General features: G+C 41.7%; 1 protein-coding gene across 1 annotated transcript; it reads left to right on the top strand.

Annotated features, from left to right (window-relative positions):
• Nucleotides 1-520: 520 nt before the first annotated feature.
• Nucleotides 521-1,988, top strand: LOC143600383 (high-affinity nitrate transporter 3.1-like). The gene is made up of 2 exons (XM_077078110.1): nucleotides 521-693; nucleotides 1,579-1,988. Exons 1-2 carry the CDS (start codon nucleotides 564-566, stop codon nucleotides 1,986-1,988), a joined length of 540 nt encoding a protein of 179 aa, XP_076934225.1. The 5' UTR covers nucleotides 521-563.
• Nucleotides 1,989-15,440: the final 13,452 nt, after the last annotated feature.

Raw genomic sequence — 15,440 nt, 5'->3', positions numbered from 1 at the left:
CTTTAGGATAGAAAACAGATGCTTTACCACACACCATGTCCTTCGGAAACAGAGTAAACAAATTAATCATTTTTAGTTAAAAGGTACCAAAAGTTTATCTTTTAGGTACGATGACGGCGATGGTGTCATAAAGAGAGTAAATAGACTTGATACTTTCAGAAAGGTATGGTACAAAACTTGATATATTATTTATTGTAGAAGTTGTATATTTTTCACATTTTTTTAATATTGTACGTAACTAAAAGACTTAAATTTATAAGTCTCTTAGATCTTGAGGCACATCCTTCATACCAAAATAGTAATTCAGGAACTAAGTAGTTAAACACATTTTGGAAGTAATTAAAAAGGTCAACCAATTAAACCTTTATATTATGGGATATTTTAGGGTCTAGAGATAATATTTGTGATATAATTAAATAAAATACTTATAAAATGGAATGAATTAGTGGCTTGATGTAACCAAGTAACCATCTATAAATAGTGTATTGGCCCAACTTCTATAATCACAATTGAAGTCTGTCTCAAATTGACTTTTTTTTTCTACATTTAAAGTCAACCTTTCAATGGAGCTTCATCCTAATGCTGTTCTTCTCCTTCTTTCTTGCTTCATAGTTGCTTCTTATGCTCATAATGTCCATCTCTCTACTCTTAACCAATCCCTCATTGTCTCCGACTCCGCTACACCAGACCAAGGTTAGCCATTTTAAAATAATATTTTTAACATACACATAATCCATAATTTGATAATACTAAAAATTGAGCTATAACTTCAAGTTATAACTTGTACATATTAAAAGTTGGGTTTTCAATTAAACTATACGATTTGGAGCGGGTTTTGTTCATTCAGCATTAATCCTATGAAACTAAATCCATCAAGCCTGATCTTGAGCATTAAGTTTAGACATGTATCAGATTTGTAGGCCGCCTAAAAGTTGGTTAATTCACATCTGTCTCATATTAAAGTTTGAACGACACATATCGACTTCTGGTGAAGCTTAGATTTTAATTTACCGCCCCTCACTCCTATTAAATATTAATAATGATTTTCTTTAATTTGGTTTTTAATTTTGATTAAACTATAGGTCCACTTTTTTTATTAGGACGGTGGGTAGACATAACTTTGAACCACTGAGGGATCCTACAAGACACCTAAATTTTATAATGGCCTCATTTCACCCCCCTTATATGCCATCTCATGCATTTAGGTCATTCCCAACTATATGCCATCTAATCCAATCAACTTTTTTTTTCTTTTTCCTTTTCTTTTTTTGTTTTTTTATATTATTAAATAATGGATCGGTAGAGAATGAGGAGAATGATTCATACCTCTGGATGAAGGGTTTTGTGAATGATGGATTAAAAACTGATGTAGCAAATGAAGGGGAATGGTTCAAATAAACCATACCCTAGCCTTATAAACGTCTTTAAGAAATAAATGATATGTTATTTCAAAAAAATACTTTTAAAAAACATTTATTCAACTTGTGACGTAACACACATGTCCCTAACCTAGTCTATAACATAGACTAGAATGAAATGAAATGTAACCACTAACCGGTAGAGACTCTTTTTTTATAGTGTTGAGGGCAGGGGTCAATACACTTACAATCACATGGGCATACAACACTAACCTAACAGTTTCAGAGGCTAACTACACCACGATTGAAGCCAAGCTATGTTATGCACCCGTGAGCCAAACAGGCCGAGACGACCGAAAAACAGACGACAACCTCGATTTTGACAAGACATGCCCATTCGACATCACAAATGGAACATACAAACACGCAAACAACACATTTACATGGCCCATTCCAAAAGACACCCCGTCGGCTACATATTTCGTTAGGGTGTACGTCATAAATGCTAAGAACCATGAGATCGCGTATGGTCAAACCACGAATGACCAAAAGACAACCAACTTGTTTCAGGTTGATGGAGTCGTTAGCGAACAAAAGGGGTCAGGAGGGTGGTCGGTGGTCGGTAATTGAAGAGGTAGGTCCCAGCAGAGCCCAGTTGGACCCGCAAGACTCACCTCAAAGAGGGACGTCTGCGCAGTTGAACCCGCAAGACTCACCTTCAACAGGGACGTCTGCGCAAAGGCTAAACTCGCAACTCACCTTGAAGAGACGTCTGCGCAGAAACCAACTGGATCCGCAGGACCCACCATGCTCAGAGACGTGACGTCCTTACGTGCAGTACGCAAGCTGTTCCCGCAGGAAAAGCCTCCCAATGGTCGACGTACTCCGCCTGTTCCCGCAGCAACGGATACTAGCCATCAGGGAAGGCTACCCGCGCAGCAAGGCTACACGCACAAGGCACTTAACTCTTAAATAATTCAGTAATGTCACCTGAAGAAGGAGTGAGCAAGCCGGGAACACTCCCGCACAAAGCCGGGAACACTCCCGCACAAATGAGCCAGTCCGTACGATACTGGAGATCTTTTGTACTGTACCTGACGAGGTATGGACAAAAGATCTGACCAAAGATACGACAGCTCACTGACAACAGTATGACGAGCAGCACGCTCTTGTACTGTATGTCACTATCAGCCGCTGCCTACTCACCAACCTGTCGGAGGACGTGCACAGCCTGCAGTTGGTGGAACAGGAATAGTACACAGCCAGCCTGGTCACTATCAGCCGCTGCCTACCCACCAACCACCAGCATGGCACGTGCGTAGCCCACAGTTGGCAGAACAGGAATACTATTCAGCCGGCTGTACCTGCTTGGAAACCTACCTTCGGCTATAAAAACTCCAACACCTTGGAATGGTATGGACACATTACATTTCCTTATCACATCTTATCTTTTCTAGCAATCTCTTAATATACACTTATATTCAAGAGCAATCTAGTCTGATTCTCACGCCGGAGGGTGGTCACAAGGAGGTACCCCCCCTTCTAAGTGACGAGCTCACGGTGTCTGTTTTGCAGGTCACCAGAAGAACCATCTTTGCCGGACATAACCCCTCGTGGGAAACATCTATTTAACCCCCAGATTATCCGTAATCTGCCCGGGGTCAATTAGAGTTTCTTCATTGGCGCCATCCGTGCATAAAAGCTAGAACTAATTTATTCAGTTTTTTCAAAACCTCCGAAAAGATGGTTAAGGTTACTCCGTTGCCAAAGCCAGCGAATGACCAAGAAACCCCGGTAACCACAACCCCAGCTACTGGGGGGAACACCGGCGAATACACACATTTTACGAACACTACCCCGGTTACCCAAGCCGGGGCAAGTGCAGTAAATTTTACGAACACTACCCCGGTTACCCGAGCCAGGGCAAGTGCAGTAAACAATCCTCCCCTGGGATTCATTGATACCTAGGTGGAAAGACAACAGACGAGGCCCCCCCGCCAAACACTTGAAAAAGTTAAAGCGTGGGCGGAAAAACGTCAAAGGGAATGCCAAGCTGAGTTGGATGAACGCTTGCGTTCACTCCAACAGGCTGACGAATTCGGAAGCACTCAACAGCTCAACATGAGCAATGAGTGCGAGTACTTGGACGATGATTCGGAGGAATCCGACACCGACGCAAACCCTCGCCATAGGGCGAAAAGGAAGCGTAAGGAAACGGACTTCCAACCGAGAAGGAATTTTGGAGAAACCTTCAAACCAAAAAACGCGGGTGGAAACCCACGTGACTTCTCTAAAACCTTCAGACCAACCGCTGCAAATGCGGGAACCTCCAAGTTTGCAAGAGACATTGCGGAAGCAATCGCCCCAAGAAGTGCCAAACAGATGTCAAACATCGGCACCTATGATGGTATATCTGACCCAGACGATCATTTGAACAGATTCATAGCGGGGTCAACCGTCAGCAACTGGACGGAACCCACGTGGTGTTATATGTTCCAGATGACGCTGGTTGGAGCAGCCAGAGCGTGGTTCGACCGTCTACCGGTCCACCACATCTACGATTGGGCAGACTTCCAACAGAAGTTTAGCCAACACTTCAGCCAACAAAGAAAGTATACCGAAGAGCAATGGACAATCCTCAATTGCATTCGAGAGGAAGATGAATCTTTGCTAGACTTCATCACTCGCTTCAACTCAAAGAAGCTAAGTCTGGGTAATATTAGCGAAGATCTTGTTCGGGCTGCTTTCATCCAAGGCACAAAAGACCCAGAGCTCATCCGCACCTTAACGGGTAAAGATGGCATGCCATCCACATGGGATGCCATCATGACAGCAGCTAAACGCTTCGCGGAAACGGAAAAGCAACTGGGTAGAGATCTTCCCCAAAGCACAAACCTCTACACCCAGAAAACAAGAGAAAACAATGTCCTTACCGCCCGACTAAACAAAAAGAGGAAGCTAGGCATTTGGCAGTCAAGGGTAAACTTTGACACCTCATCCGGCTCGCACCCTCGGTTAGGCGGAAAGGATAACATGCCGTCGTCAAACCGGAACTCCAGATGGACGCCACTCACCAAAAGCGTCACCGAGATATTCGACACCGAGAGACTCCCATGGCCAAAGGCTCCAATAATCCGAGAGCGTCACAACGCTGATCAGAGCAAATTCTGTGACTTCCACAGAACAAGAGGCCACAACACCGAGGAATGCGTAGACTTGAAGGACATCGTCGAAGCATTTGTCAGAGATTGGACGCTCACGCACCTCGTGGCGTAATGAACGCTGAGCAGGCTAATGCGTGTAGAACCCCAGTTGGGGAAAACACGAATAAAACTGCAGCTTCAATGTCGGAGACTACATACTGCGTAAACAACGAGATTCCGAACCAAGTGCATATCGGCTCGAAAGGCTCGATGACACTCCCAAGAACATGGAAGGGAGCTCAATTACACAGTCTGCATGTAGATCAATTCCAAACTTGTAAAAGAAAAGGCCCAGAGCCACTTCTAATGGAAATGATTCTCCTTATCACATTGACGCTGATGGTCTTACATTTATACTTAATGAACTTTCCACACTGATATGCCGGTCTTCACCGCATACATAAGTGGGAAAACAAGTCGTTGCATGTGGAAGGCGGCAAAACCCGCATAAACACAAAACGACAAATTTTTAAAGAAAATATAAGGAAAGCCTTCACGCAGGTCAGTCATAGGTAAAGTTTGATCATCCTACTAAATGAAAGTGCCGGTCCTAACCGCACAAATCATGATAGAGGACACCGAACTAACCTATTGACAACCGCGCGTCGAACGGTTAATTTATTCAAAAATACTGATATGTCGGTTTTCACCACATAAATAAGTGTGAAGAAATCGTTGCGTGTGGAAGGCGGCAAAACCCGCATAAACACAAAAAACGGCAAACCTTCACGCAGGTCAGTCATAGGTGAAGTTCGGTCATCCCACTAAATGAAAGTGCCGGGCCTAACCGCACAAATCATGATAGAGGAAACTGAACTTTAACCTATTGACAACCGCGCGTCGAACGGTTAACTTATTCAGAACACTTAGAAAATATATTCAAGAAAAAAATGAGGAAAACCTCCACGCAGGTTAGATATAGGTAAAGTTTAGCCATCCTACTAAGTGCAAGTGACGGTCTTACCCTCACAATCACGAAAGAGGAAGCAAAACTTAAACCTATTATCTGTCACGTTGATGGGTTAACTTATTTAAAGTACTTAAGAAATTGCTAAGTTAAACTAAAGTATGCACAAGCGAATCATATATTGTTTATGCGGCAAAACAAGTGCCAAATTAAACTATAATATGCATGAGCAAGTCTTATAACGTTTATAAAGCAAGAGTGACGGTCCTACCCGCACAAATGATTTACATTCCATAAAAATTGAAGTATTACAAAAATGGTCGGGTATCTACCCGCCTACAAGAGTGTAAATCTATACAAAAACATAAACCTATCCTAACAGTGGAAAGGGATCTAAAGGTTCAAGCTTCAGGACCACTTCCTCCAAACCCACTTGTACCCGCACCATCACTTGGCTGTGGCGGTTCAAGGAAGGTCTTGAGAATGGTTAACCCATCATCAGCAGCAGCAACTTCGTTCACCTTCTCCACCACTGGATGTGGGAAGGCAGCATACTGGTTCACTGCTTGGTCATAAGCAGCTTCAGTATACACATCATATAAAGGGAAGTTGGAAGGCGGGATGCCCTTCTCAACGAACCCTAGACCAAGCAGGAAGCCAGCCTTTTCCCCATCCTCATGAGAAGCGTTGAGGGCTGCGCTCATGGCATCGTCATATGATGTGTCTGTGAAGACCCGATGCACAACCTACAAGAAAAAATACAAGTATCAAAACCTTTTCTTAGTACAAAGAAAAGTGTAAAGACGTTATGAAGCTAAGCTTACCTGCGACAACGCTTCTCGTAGAAGCCATTCCTTGGTAACCAGAGCCTCCTGGAGGGCAGCTTGAGCTTGGTTACGGGCGCGTTCAGCTTCACTTTTGTTAAGGTTGGCAAGCAACACTTCTTTAGCCTCAGCCTCTTCGACGCCCTTTAGCTTACGCTCAGTATAGTCAAGCACGCCCCTCTGGTCCAAGATCTCTTGGAGCTTCTTGGCGTCTTCCATGGCCAAGGCATCATGAGCCTGTTGGAGCCTCTCTAATTTGGCTTTAAGCTCCTCATTCTCGGTGCGTAGAGGCTCAGCAACAGCTTCAGCCCTGGTGGCCCTCTCAGTTGCGTTCCGAGCGGTTTCCTTAGCTAACCGAAGCTATTCGTTAACAGCTTGGGCAGCCTTGGAACGGGCCTCGAGACGGGCCTGAACTTCAACCTCAAGGGCCTTGAAGGCCTTCTCCTTTTCCGCAGCAACGGCGGCAAGCTTCGCATTCTCCTCCCGGATAGCCCGCGCCTGAGCCACTTCAAGGCTACGCGCCGTCTTTAACTTGTCGTTTTCACGACAAAGTAGCTCGACGCGCGGCTGCATCCGGGCGAGGAGGATTCGGAGCTCGTTGGACAGCCTACCTTCCTGGTAGCTGGCTATGGCCTCCCCCAGCGCACCGCTTGGGGCGGCGTGACGCGCCCATTCGACGCAATCCTCAGCAGTCCGGAGGGTCGTTCCCCGGCGAATCTTCCACCGAGGAGCGTACACCTCGTTGGAATCACGAACTGCAATAAAACAAAAAACAGTTAAGAGAGAGAAATGATGAAAGGGATATAGGCCAAAATAACCCTACGCACCAGTAGGGTCGACAACAGGCCGATAGCCACCAAACCCATCACCTGAACCTAAGGGATATCCATCCAAAAGGTCAAGGAGACGGGAAGGAGGCAAGGATTGGCTAGACGCCCCAACCCCAAACGTACCTGAAGGACTGGCCGTAATCGCAGGCGCTGGAGGAGGCATGGTGGAGGCTGCCGCGGTGGAAACCAACGGAGGTAAACTCACCGGAGGTGAACTCACAACCGTGGCAGCGGCTGCGGAAGAGCCCGCAAGAGAAATCACCGCCGGCTCAGTGATGGATTCTGTGAAAATGGCACTGACGGCCGCCGGGGATAATGTTACAGCTGGAACAGTTGGCTCAACGGGATGAGCAACTGAACCAGTACTACAAGCAGGCGTAGCAGCCTGGGTCATCGCCTCGGGTAGGTTGACCAAACCTACCTTCATGGGTCCAGAGCTGCTCCCTCCCGCTCCACTCTGGAATGCCGTAGCATCCACGCCTGCACGAAGACAAGATATATTAGTATAATGGCGGAAAGATACGAAGTTAAAGGTAAAGGAAGTTTGTACTTACGAGTCCTCTTGAGCTTGAAGGTACGAACAGGCGGGGACGAACCCGATGGAACCGGCCTCTTTACGCCGGTCACCGTCGCTGTACTGGTCTGCCCGGAGGTGACAGCCGTCTCAACTTCCGGAGCAATGGTCTCATCACCACCAGGGTTCCCCGCCACCTCTTCACTCTCGGTCTCCGACTCAGACCGGTTCACCTGGTCGGCGGTGGAGGCTACCTTCGCCTTGCCCTTCCCGCCGGCAGCCTTCTTCTTCCTCGCCAAGAAAGGACCATCTGCGGATTCCTCATCAGAAGATGACAAAATTAGAGGAATTCCCGCAGAGGTTTGAGCATTGAGAGGGCGAGGGTCAAAAAGTTCTTTACCTGGCCGCCTGGCGCTCAGGATCTCGTGGCCTGGCGGGTAGACCTCCACGAACCGATCCGCCGTTTGCTCAAGGATGGGCAACTCGTTCTCATCTAGAGCACGAGTACCCATCCGAGCGGGACCATCACTCTCTCGTGGCTGCAGGAGAGACTGCAAGTCGTTTCCCTCTGTAAACAAAAAGAAAAAACGGTTAGAACAAAAACCCTAAATTAACGGATAATATGAAGCATACCGTAAGGGACAGAGTTCAAACCGTATTCAAGGACGATGGGAATCTGTGACGCCTCCTTCCACACCCGGCTCATCCCGAGCATCACCATCCCGGACTCCGGCAAAGCGGTAAACCGGAGACTGGATCCGGGAAACCTTGGAGAACCATTCCGCCTCCTGGTAGTTGGAGGCGTGAAGGTTCGGGAGAGCTCTCCCGTTCTTGAACGTCATCGCTATGGGGACGACGCGAGCGGAGATATAGAAGAACTCCCGCTTCCAAGATCGAAGACTGCGCTCGGTAGCGCAGATCTTCAAACCCTTGATCCGATTGACCAAGGTATACCACCCCTGGATGCACCTCCTGGAATAGAAGGTCATCAGGCGGTCAACATGGGCCTCCACACCCAGAATGAGACACCCACTCGAAATGGCGGATCTTGGCGATCGCCATTGGGTGTACCTCAGTCAGATGCACACCGTGTCTCGCCAGAACACGGTATACAAACTTCGTCAATGGGAACCTGAGATTCCCATAGACGAAGAATGCAGCGTACACCCCTATCTTGCCCTTGGGGGCATCGTACACCGTCTGATGAGATGCAGGAAACTCAGGTTCGAAAGGCTCGAGCATGAACTTCCTGACGACGTACTGATAGAGGTCGGCCGGAAGAGCACACTGACACTCGCCAGCAGTACTCTTGTCATCCTTGTCCGACGTGGACGACGGATTCTCGGCGTACAAGTCAGATTCCTCGACGATAGCTTCTGGATCATGAGTAGACGACATGTTTTGGAGGTAAAGAACGATTTCAGGAGAATGCTCGACAGAAAGAGTATTCGCCGGAAATCGCTTAGAAGGAGAAGAGAGAAGTGAAAGTGTGGATTACCAAGGACCCTCTCCCCCCTTATATACTCATCGCAATGAATGCGATGAATTTAATGCGGAGGAGAGAGAAAAGAGCTGGTGCAATGAAACTATGACACGTGGAAAAAGCAAGCTGGCAACAGCTGTTGACGGGACGCGCGCCGTAAAATCCGCACCCACGCGCCCAAAAAATTGCGCCCACGCGCCTGAAAAAGCGTCTGGAATGACCATGTACTGTCACGTCGCCATAACTTCCTGCACGTCCTGAAACTGTCAGAAGAAACCGTCGGACGACGTTTCAACAGTTTGGACTGTTCTTATCCTTTCACCAACTCTTCGAATTTCAAAAAGATTCAAAAAGATTCAAAAGTAAGCGGGACTATACCCCTTACCTTGGCAACCAAGTAACTATAAGACAGGTGCGAGTACAGTGTCAAGGCAAAACCTTTCACATACTTAGCACCCGCAGAGAATTGAAGCCAGGAATACCTTGGAAGTAAAGTAACTATAAGACGAGTGCGGGTACAGTGTCAAGGCGAAACCCTTCACATACCTAGCACTCCGCAGGGAATTGAAACCAAGAAGGATCTTCTGGGCCATGCTTGCGGAAACGGAAATAACATCCCCGCATAGCGGGAACGTCGAGAACTAGATTGTTTGAAGCTCCAAGATGGAATTGGTTGTTTTAACATAATTGATCACTATGTTCAAAACTACCAAAACCTCATGGAGAATCTACACAAGCGGAACTCAACGCTCCTGACTTGCGAGGAGGTTACACACCTACCCGCATCATACCCAAAGATCAAGCAGAAAAGTCGGGAATTTCTACGTGACATTAGGACTTCCGCGGGAAGAATCCCCATGGAAAACCTTAAAACTAAAACCTTATTCAAAACCCTTTGCTTAAGTCCAAAAGTTCACCTCACTTATTAACAATTCATGAGAAGAACATTGGACTGGGGGGACTTGAAGAGGTAGGTCCCAGCAGAGCCCAGTTGGACCCGCAAGACTCACCTCAAAGAGGGACGTCTGCGCAGTTGAACCTGCAAGACTCACCTTCAACAGGGACGTCTGCGCAAAGGCTAAACTCGCAACTCACCTTGAAGAGACGTCTGCGTAGAAACCAACTGGATCCGCAGGACCCACCATGCTCAGAGACGTGACGTCCTTACGCGCAGTACGCAAGCTGTTCCCACAGGAAAAGCCTCCCAATGGTCAACGTACTCCGCCTGTTCCCGCAGCAACGGATACTAGCCATCAGGGAAGGCTACCCGCGCAGCAAGGCTACACGCACAAGGCACTTAACTCTTAAATAATTTAGTAATGTCACCTGAAGAAGGAGTGAGCAAGCCGGGAACACTCCCGCACAAAGCCGGGAACACTCCCGCACAAATGAGCCAGTCCGTACGATACTGGAGGATCTTTTGTACTGTACCTAACGAGGTATGGACAAAAGATCTGACCAAAGATACGACAGCTCACTGACAACAGTATGACGAGCAGCACGCTCTTGTACTGTATGTCACTATCAGCCGCTGCCTACTCACCAACCTGTCGGAGGACGTGCATAGCCTGCAGTTGGTGGAACAGGAATAGTACACAGCCGGCCTGGTCCCACCAACCACCAGCATGGCACGTGCGTAGCCCACAGTTGGCAGAACAGGAATACTATTCAGCCGACTGTACCTGCTTGGAAACCTACCTTCGGCTATAAATACTCTAACACCTTGGAATGGTATGGACACATTACATTTCCTTATCACATCTTATCTTTTCTAGCAATCTCTTAATATACACTTATATTCAAGAGCAATCTAGTCTGATTCTCACGCCGGAGGGTGGTCACAAGGAGGTACCCCCCCTTCTAAGTGACGAGCTCACGGTGTCTGTTTTGCAGGTCACCAGAAGAACCATCTTTGCCGGACATAACCCCTCGTGGGAAATATCTATTTAACCCCCAGATTATCCGTAATCTGCCCGGGGTCAATTAGTGTTTCTTCAGTAATTCTTCCGGATATCGCTATGCATGGCTTCTTATGCTAGTCCTGACATTATGAATTGGATAAACTATTGTGACATGTTGTCACAAAGGAGTGAAGTTTGATTTATCATGTTAATTAATAATGTATTTATCGAAAAATGTTTCGATATGATCTGCCACGATTGTTTTAAGGATTTGTTCAATGTTACATGTATTTACTGTGTGTTAAGTTATCTCGATATCCACCTTTGTTTAGTGTTGTTTTGGCAATAAAAAAGAATCAATGTTTCTATAAAAATTTTAGCTGTATTAGTCATATATACACTAAAGTGAAAAATCTTTGAGCGGAACCAATATTCAAAATTAAATCATCTTGATATAGAAAGGGTATTTATAATTAAAACTTTATTTTAGATTTCAAAGTTTTACATTTTTTTTTCTCATTTCAATATTGTTCAAGTTTCGTGATTTTCTTTTTGTAAGTACTACTTTTTTTTCTTTCCTTTCTGTAAATTAAGTTAACTAAATAAAAGGTATGTGAAACATGTTGCTATTTAGAAATTAGGTTTTTCGAAGTTCAACTTCAAATAGGATATGATTATGTAAAAAAACTATCATTAAAATAATAACCAGCTTTATGCATGGTTATTCTATTTAAGTAACCCTGAAAAATAAGCACTGAATAGTAACTGATGTTCAAATTAGAGGTGGGTAAATAAACCGGTTAACCGAACTGACCTGAAAACTGAATCGAAACCGAACCGGTTTGAAACAAATTATGTAGAAACCGGTTTGGAACCGATTGAAACCGTAGGTTCAGAACCGGTTTGTAGTTTTCTCCACCAAAACAGGTTAACCAAACCGAAACCGGCCAAAACCGGGCAAAAACCGGTCAAAACCCGAACCGAAACCGATCAAAACTCGAACCGAAACCGATCGTACCATGGTAAGAAACCGGTTTCAACCCGAACCGAAACCGATCATAAACCGGTAACCGAACCGGTTTTAACCCAAACCTGTTTTGAGATTTAAACCGGTTTGTACACCTTTAGTTCAAATATCTTTTATTGAAGTCACTTGATTTTTTTTAAAAAAAAATTGTACTCATAATTTGGAATAATATTTAGGAGGTGTTTGAGATTTCTTATTTTATGCAACTTACAACTTATTAACTTTTAAAAAAGTTAAAATGTGTTGGGGAATGTGGGTTATTATGAGGGCATAATTTAATAAGTTACAATATTGTAATTTATTAACTTATCCAAAAAAATAATTATAAGGAGGCAAAATTAGGAATCCCAAACACCGAGTGGATTTTGTTGTCAGGAAAAAGTGTGTGACTTTGTTAAACAGTATTAAAAACTCGTGTTATTATTTCATGATTTTCTCTCTATTTCTATTTAGAAAAGTTCTTATTGATTAAAACTTATTTGGTTACTTTATGAAATAAAACTTTTATGGTGGGTATTGTTATCGTCTTTTATATATGAAAAATGCTAATATAATTACAATTTACAAATAAACAAAATAAAAGGTTAAACTAAATAATAGTTTAACTTAAATAAAACATTTATTAAAATAGTTTTGTAATACTCACTATGATGATATTTATAGTTGTAAATTACAATTCGATTATTTAATACAGGCATTGTTTAGCATTATCCTGTCACATTTGTAATTGTCAGCAGCATACGTGAAAAACAAATCTAATCTAATCTAAGTTAATAAAATAAAATAATGATGAAGAGGTGACACTCAAAACACTTAATCTTGACTAATATTTCTCTCTCATTCTCTCTTCTCATTCATCTTACATATTTATACATTATGAGTCAAAATCATTTTAGCAAATAAGTTATAATTTTCTTTCTAATTTTAAATACGCTATCCCATTCATTCTGAACGACTATCCATAACTCCATAAGTCATGGGTTGAAATAATTTTGACAAATAGGTTATAATTTCTCTTCTAACCTTCTAATTTATCATCCTATTCATCCTAACTATCTATGGGTCATAAGTCAACACAATTTTAACAAATAGCTTATAATTCCTCTTCTAATTCTCTAACTTTTCATCTCATTCATCATAGCTATTCACGGGTCATTGGTTAAAACAATTTTGACAAATGTTGTATATAAAGAGTTTCAAATTTGTAAATTTGTGATTATAGACTTTTTATTGTTTGTAATATATATTTTATTATTTCTTTTTTACCTTTAATTGTGTTCCTTTTTTTTTCCTTTCATATAGCAGACCTTATTTGTTTTTATCATTTAACAAATCCTGTATATTACACGGGTTCAGAAGCTAATAATAATAATAATAATAAGATGGCATTGTAGACATTTCGAGGCTGGCTAAGTAAATCTCCCAAACAATCTTCGGATTTAATTTTGAACTAAAAAAAACAGTTTAATATGAAAAAGAATAATGGTTATAAATGATATTATTTTTCGGAGGTTTATAATTAGTTAGTTATCTAAACCGCCAAAGTTCGATTTAAATTTATTTTTTAACGATATAATTTAGCTGTATACTTAACCTCCAAGCGGGGATGGTTTAGGAGAGAAATGAAATTACTGTAAGAAATGTGAGAAATGAATATATGCCATTAATTTTAATTTAGGTTTTAAATGCTTAAAGATAAATGAGGAAAGTATTAATGCATGCTCTCTCTTCAATTAATATAACTAATAAATATAATAGTTATCTATTTAATTAATATAACTAATCAAATTATTATAATTCAAAAATATTAAGAATTCATTTATTTTTATAACTTAATTTTTTCTCTCTTGAATTTTTATTCTACACAAGTACAATTTATTCATACATTAAAATTTCTTTTTATCTAAAACCAATTTTTTCCAACTCAATATATTAATATCCATCAACACGTATTTACATTGTGATGAATAGTACAAAAAACTATCTTACACTTGTTTACATTAAATATCAACAAAAAAATACACAACATACACAAAAACATATAGCCTACACTTGTTCTAAGAATAAGAAAACATATAACTTACACACGAAAAACATATAGCCAACACACAAAATTCAGCATTAATAAACTACATACGCACACGAAAACGTATAACCTACACACGAAAAACATATAACCTACACTCGAAAATTTTATCCTACACATTTAAATACAATTTATTCATACATTAAATATTTTTTCTATCCAAAACCAATTTCTTCAAACTCAATATATCAAAATCCATCAACACATAGGTACATTGTGATGAATAATACAAAAACTATCTTACATATGTTAGCATTAAATTTCAATAAAAAATATACAACCTACACAAAAACATGTAACATACACTTGTTCTAAGAATAAGAAAACATATTACCTACACCGAAAAACATATAACCGACACACGTATAGGATGTGTGTGTCTTTTTCTAGTTTATATAATTGTTGATGTCGAATTACATATGTAAGTTGTATACTTTTTGTATGTTGTACGTTTTTATTGCTCAAAACAAGTGTAGGCTATATAATTTTGTGTATGTTGTATATTTATTGTTTATATTTAATGAACACTTTTGTATGATATTTTTTTTATTATTATTATTTATAACAATAATTTTTTTAAGTATATCAATTGAATAAAAATTATGTTTTGATATTTATTAATTAGAGAGAAGTTATTTTGGTTATATTAGTTGTATTAATTGAAAAGAGAGAGATTTATTATGGTTATATTAGTTGTATTAATTGAATAGAGAGAATGCATTTATTGTTGCATTTATATTTTCTTCATTTATTTTTAAACATTTAAAACATAAAATAAAACTAGTGGTTCATATTCATTTATCACATTTCTTACGGTAATTTTATTTCTACACTTATAAATCTATTCCTATAACCCTATATATTCAAATCATAATTCTGTTAATCATCTATGGCTTCTTCTTCATACGGTGTTGTAAACCGAAGTGCAAGGACTTTCACAATCGTAAACGCAGAATCTTGTTATCATCGCGTCGACAGATTAATCGACGTCAAGCCGCCCTCTCCTGGTGAAATCCGGCAAAAAGTGGAGATCATTGATTACTATGAAGGCATTAAAACCGAGTTGCTCGAGGACGGTACCCCTTATAAGTTTCTTTGGTTGGTATTCTTATCGGACAAGGAGTCAGTGGTTAGTTCTAGATTCGTGTGCTATGATACAAGTGGTCGAGAGTTGGATTATGATGAGACTGAAGCCCATCGTCAAGAGGCTATGACGATGGCAAGCTTTGTATTGTATTGTGACGGTTTATGTAACGAATCGAAGGCGTTTGAAGATGCGGTGAAGAAAAGTGCATATGCTAGAAAGG

The sequence above is a fragment of the Bidens hawaiensis genome, unplaced genomic scaffold (assembly GCF_021521415.1).
Source record: "Bidens hawaiensis isolate Kalapana, Puna unplaced genomic scaffold, B.hawaiensis_p1.1 tig00000237_1, whole genome shotgun sequence".
Taxonomy (NCBI): Eukaryota; Viridiplantae; Streptophyta; class Magnoliopsida; order Asterales; family Asteraceae; genus Bidens; species Bidens hawaiensis.
The sequence above is the reverse complement of the archived record's forward strand: the minus strand, read 5'-3'. Positions and strand labels throughout refer to the sequence as shown.